General features: G+C 43.0%; 1 protein-coding gene across 1 annotated transcript in view; it reads left to right on the plus strand.

The window, feature by feature from the left end:
• The window catches only part of Mmp20 (matrix metallopeptidase 20), a 38,260-nt gene extending 36,346 nt beyond the window's left edge, over window positions 1-1,914 (plus strand). The window contains exons 9-10 of the mRNA XM_051155755.1: window positions 948-1,051; window positions 1,814-1,914. Coding sequence (XP_051011712.1) covers window positions 948-1,051; window positions 1,814-1,914 — 205 coding nt within the window. The remainder of the gene's footprint in view (window positions 1-947; window positions 1,052-1,813) is intronic.
• The last annotated feature ends 4,112 nt before the right edge of the window (window positions 1,915-6,026 follow it).

Here is a 6,026-nt window from a genome sequence, read left to right on the forward strand (position 1 = left end):
CTCTGTAGACTAGTAATACGCCCTAGTCAACCTGCTGGTGTTGGGAGAGCTCACCTCTCCTCCTGCCCACAGCATTCCTGAGGACAGCACAGCCTGCAGCCCTTTCAGCCTGATCACTTCTCTGTGAAGGCTTGGTTCCTGCTCAGATCTCGGCAGCTGTTTCCCTCTGGCCCATGTAGGCGTAGGCACATTTCAGGAGATGGTGGGCACAATCTGCCATGGGAAACTACCCAGTAACCCAGGAAAAACTTATCTGACCTACTGGTGAGGTGTGCACATAGGAATGCCCCAGCCTGGGGCTCTATGCTCATGAGGAATGGACTTTCCCGTTCTCTAAGCGGAGTCTCTGAAGACCAAGAGCTGTCACCACCTGGCCTGAGTCCACACAGTATGGCTGACTCACAGTCACAAGCTTTTACAAGCATAACTTGGGTCACAGGAAGACATTAGCTGATGTCAGAGCTAGGATCCTACTATCTGCTCCATCACATCTTTCCAGGAAAGAGCAGTGGAATTCAGGTGACATGATTTGAAAGATAAGAGGCTCAAGTGCGGGAACTATCCCTTAGAGCCTAGTGGGCTCTTTAGACAAGGGTTGTCCATCCATCCTCCAGGATCCATCAGGAGCCAGGAGTTCTGCAGGGTGGGGCAACATGAAAAGATGGAATGGATGGGAGAAGATGCAGGGTTCCTGTCCCCAGAATACAAAGTGTGCACGTTTGAAATTGTCAAGGAACCAAGTCAGCAAACGCCATTTTTTAAAGACTCAAAGACTCAGTTATTACAGATTTTTTTTTTTGTTCTAATGTACTGATTATTCACACATTCATCCAAGAGAGACAGAGAACTCAAATATGTTCAAAGTTAACCTTGGTTTATAACATTCCTAACCACCTTAATGTCGTCAATGATCATCAGCCGCTTATTTACAAAATAATGTTTTCCAGCTATGATGAAAGAAAAAAGAAAATGGAAAAAGACTACCCGAAAAACACTGAGGAAGAATTTTCAGGAGTGAGTGGCCAAATAGATGCCGCTGTGGAATTAAATGGTGAGTGTCTCCACTGAAAACTCTTCCTGGGAGATTACAGAAAATCTGGGCTCTGCTTTAACTCGACGACAACAACAACAAAATGGGTCTTGATGGAGTCACTTTTGGTCCAAGTCATATCATAAATTTAAATAGCCAGATTACCTACTAGAAAGAGAAGTTATTTAAAAATCTTTTATTAAAAATTAAATAATTGGGGCTGGAGAGATGGCTCAGAGGTTTAGAGCACTGTTTACTCTTCCGAAGGTCCTGAGTTCAATTCCCAGCAACCACATGGTGGCTCACAACCATCTATAATGAGATCTGATGCCCTCTTCTGGTGTGCAGGCATATATGCAGGCAGAACATTGTGTGTATAATAAATAAAATAAGTCCTTTTTTAAAAATTAAGTAATTGGGCAGCGTATGATGGTACACGCCTTGAACTCCAGCACCCAGGGAGGCAGAGGCAGGCAGATTTCTGTGAAATTGAGCCCAGTGTGGCAGAGTCACAAAGCGTGGTGCGGGCACCTTCACAAGACCATAGTGAAGCCCTAACGCTGTCTGGAACATAGGAAAGGATGGAGAGTGATCTGAGAAGTTAGAGGTGGCAGGGTCTAGAGCTTGCCGCAGCCCTGCAGAGGACAAGCTCACTGTCGGCTGACCAGCCCCAACCCCTCACTGGTACCGTGTCACGACAGGCGCGGTTACATCATAACCCTTCCCACTTAGAGATCCACAAGCTAACTCCAGTAACGACCATTTCAACTTTCCCTCTTCCAGGGTACATTTACTTCTTTTCAGGACCGAAAACGTTCAAATATGATACAGAGAAAGAAGACGTGGTTAGTGTGGTAAAATCCAGCTCCTGGGTTGGTTGCTAAACCGGCAGGTCGAGTCTCTCCACTGGGATGAAGACGTTGTGAGCAACTGATGGCCGGGCGCTACAGACCGAGCAGGGTCTGAGACACCCTTCTCCGGCCTTCAGTCCTGAGGGTGATTTGAAAGTTCCTTGAAAATAATAACAATTCCTTGCTTTTCCTAATGATTTATTCACAATTTAATCTAAATGAGAAGCCACCTTCACTCAGAATTGTAAAATACACCGTTTAGCTAAACGTTCATTTTTTTTTTTCTTACCTACTCTACTTAAGCAAACTGATCAGTTTGGTTTCTACTTATAAAAAAGAGACTGCATGTGTGCACGTACACGCACACACAATTCTTACATTAAGCAAGGTCGTTACTACACGAATCATAATTATCCTTTAAAAACAATGGCCATCATTTACAACGATGGATATAAATGTGCCTATTTATGTTTTGAAGATATCACAAACAAAATGCAACACCGGGTCTGTTTCTTGCTTTGGGCTGTTCTCTGTCTCCCCCTCGCTGGTCTCTGAAGTGAGTTGGTGGACAAACATTCAAACTGATGGTCATGCTCACCAGCAGCTGGGCGCTCTGCAGCAGGGAGCCTTGAACAAACCCAATAAAAATGTTGTTATAGGACAGTTCTTCAGTTCTCTTTTCTGGTAATATTTACTGGCCTTATCATGCTTTATTTGGCAGCAAGTTCTGTGTACCTATAGAAAATGTAAATATTAGTATCAGAAGTCCACAGAGCCAGGAAATGACCATGGCCTCGTCTGTTGCCTCAACTCCTGGCAGCACCCACCGTTTCTTCGGAAGCTTTCTTCTTGGGCAAGGTTTAATTTGCTTGTTTGCTTGCTTGTTTGTCTTCATTCAAGCTTGATCTGGAATTAGGTCTTGTGGTATTTAAAGACTTCTGTTCTAGAATTCTAGAACCAGCCTCTAGAAACTCTAAACCATTTTAGGAGTTCTGAAATTGAATAATATTTTTACTTCATGGGTTGCTTAGAAGAGGTACAGTTTATAATGGCTATAAGCTGTTATTGTTAGCATTGTTTATTAAATTTGCCTCCTAGACTCATTAGAAGACTGCTGACACTCCGTCGCTGGTAGAGCTCTGTAAGGTATCTACTACAGAAAGACACTGTGCATGCCCAATAGATGCTGACTGTTGAAGATAACATCTGGTAGCTTTGCTGTCTGAAGTCAAGGTGCCCTACTGAGAATCAAGGCCATTTTATTTTTATTGCAGGCTAGAAAGTGCTTACAATCAGTAAGCAAAAGCAAAACAAAACCGGAAGCTAGAGGGATGGTTTAGAGGCTAAGAATGCTTGCTGCCCTTGCAAAGACCCCAGTTCAGTCTCCAGCACCCACATGGGCAACTTACAACCATCTCTTAACGCCAGTTCCAGGGGGTCTGATTCTCTCCTGTGGCCTCGTGGGACACCTGCACATACGTGTGCATGCTGACATACATACACATAAATAAAAATAAATTGCTTAAAAAAAACAAGCAAAGAGCAAAGTAGTGTGGCAAGCCCTCACAAAGTTAAACAGAAACCAAGCAACTACACAGTTTATACCTATGAGAAATGAAAACTCAAAAACTTGCACACAGATGCTCACGTGAATCATATGTGGTAGATTCAGACAGTGAAACATTTATTAAACCATAAAAGGAAAGAGATGCTGAGACATACGATAATATGAAGTGTGAAAGCATCATACTAAGTAAGAAGGTAGACACAAAAGATCACATATGTGATTCTATTCATACGAAACATTGATGATAGAAAAATCACGTAGACACAGAAAGAGTGCTTGTCAGAAGTTGTAGAGGGAAGGGTGATGGGTATAAAGTTTCTTTTCTGAGTGGTTAGAAATGGTCCAGAACTAATGGTGGTGATGGTTGTTCAACTCTGTGAAGATACAAAAGCCGATGAATTGTACATTTTAAATACGTAAATTGTATATTTATAAATTCTATCTTGATAAAGCTGTTATTAAAAAACATAAATAAGCAAGGAGATCAAAGTGATGTGGTGAGTCAAGAAATTCCTGGGAATTTCATGGGAAAGCCATGGGAGCTGTGGCAAGAAGCACAGAACAATGAAACGGCAGGCTAAAGACATCTGATACTGAGCGACCAGATGGGCGCCTTCCGTACACCCAGCACCACCAGGAGCAGAAGGCCGAAGATGCTCAGCTGCAGAAGGATGTCCCGGAAAGCAGTAAAGCATGTGCCGTGGGGACAGCCTGGCTTCATTCAAAGTCTGAGGCCATGTTTCCAGCTGTGTGATGTTGTTCTTCAGGTTCTCTGATCTAGTCTCAGTTTCCTCCTTTGTAAGACAGTCCCGCTCCTGGGGACGTTAAGGATTGAAACACATGACTCAAATTATACAAGTTTCTGGGAGTAGTTCCGTGCAGTTGTGAGGGGCTCATTAATTGTTGCTCTTAAAATGACTAGTTAATTATGTTTTTGAGATATTGTGGAGAATTTATAGGCTTCCTTGAAATCTTACAAGATCTGGTGACCTGTAACAGCACATGAATTGATAATCGGTAACCTGGGATCCTTTTTCCTGGTTCCAAATTTAACAAAAAACTAGAAAATATACTGACTATGGTTAGCCCTATGGCCCCCCAAAATAATAATTCTCTCAAACTATCATTTCTTTGTTGAATCGGGGGCATAGTGGCTCTCAGCTATAACTCATGTGCACTTAGGGAAGATATGGGCTCTACAGCGTAAGAGATAGCTCTTGTGTTGTTACTTATGGCACTTACCCTATCAGATGGAGAAGTATGGAAGAAATAACTCATAACATACACAGTGAGACCTCCATACCCGAGCGTTTCTTACCCGCAAATTTGACAAACAGGGATAAAATATAGTGGCGAGCATTTGCCTCTGTGCTGAGAATATGTATTGTTTCTCTTGGCATTTTTCACTAAAATGATGCCATTCTGTTATCTATATATCATTTACATTTCATTGGATGTTGTAAGTAGCATAACAGGTGAGCGTGCATATAGCTTACCTTTTACAGGAGGAGCCTATGCATCCTACACCTTGGTATCCATGGAGCCCAGGAGGCAACCTCCATGAAAACCAAGGGGCACTACTCTTTGCTTAGCACCAGCGTAGGTAAGGGATAGTAAGAGTGCACTGTCTGGTGGCCGCTGAGGGTTTGCTCTCAACCTCAGTGAAGCCTGTGAGCAGAGCCCTCTGAAAGACCAGAAAGGAAAGATGGGTGGATTCTCCTGGTGGATGCATCTCTAGTGGCTCCCTGTAAAGTTCCTGTGATTGGAAGAGGGGTTCTGCCACTTAACTGCATCCAAAATGGGAGCCCTAAGTTAGCTGGCTAGAAGGAAGTAACATTTCTTTCTTCATCTCTCCCCAAGCTCGTCAGGAGACAGCTTAGGCCTCTACATCACAAAGTAGATGCTTAAAACAACTATGCAAGGTTTTATTCAGAAGTCTGAACATGTATTTCTGAGTTGTCAGAAGACCTCCAGGGTGTTTTCACTTAGACACATCCATGTTTTGTCCTTATTTCTATTTTCATCACTTACTATAATGGTATATATGTATGTTCTCTCTCTCTCTCTCTCTCTCTCTCTCTCTCTCTCTCTCTCTCTCTCTCTCTCTCTCACACACACACACACACACACACACACACACACACACACATACTTCACAAAGACCCAATGTACAATGTGTCTTTGAAAATATTTACAACTAAAATGCCTAGTACAATACCATTTGAGAGAAACTATATAGTACTGGCAGGTGGGTAAAGTTCTGACTCCCACTAGAAGAGCCTAAGAGAGAAACGATATTCTGCATCTCCCCCACCCCACCCCCCGACAGGCCTGAAAGGAGAAGGAACAGCAGCCTCGGGTTGTTTTACACCCGCCAAGTGTATCTTTAGTGTTGATCTCATGTCAAAGTGACTTGGCAATGTGGTCAGACCAAAGGCGTCTTTTTGTCCTCCGATGCTGTAATGACCGGTTCTGCTCTTAGAACCTGGACTTTTGGAACTGAAACAGGAGCAGAACTGGGAATCTTCTGGTAAACAAATTTCAGGTTGAAATTAGTAAATGACTTTGAGGGACAAAT

This window comes from Acomys russatus, chromosome 14, assembly GCF_903995435.1.
Source record: "Acomys russatus chromosome 14, mAcoRus1.1, whole genome shotgun sequence".
Classification (NCBI taxonomy): domain Eukaryota; kingdom Metazoa; phylum Chordata; class Mammalia; order Rodentia; family Muridae; genus Acomys; species Acomys russatus.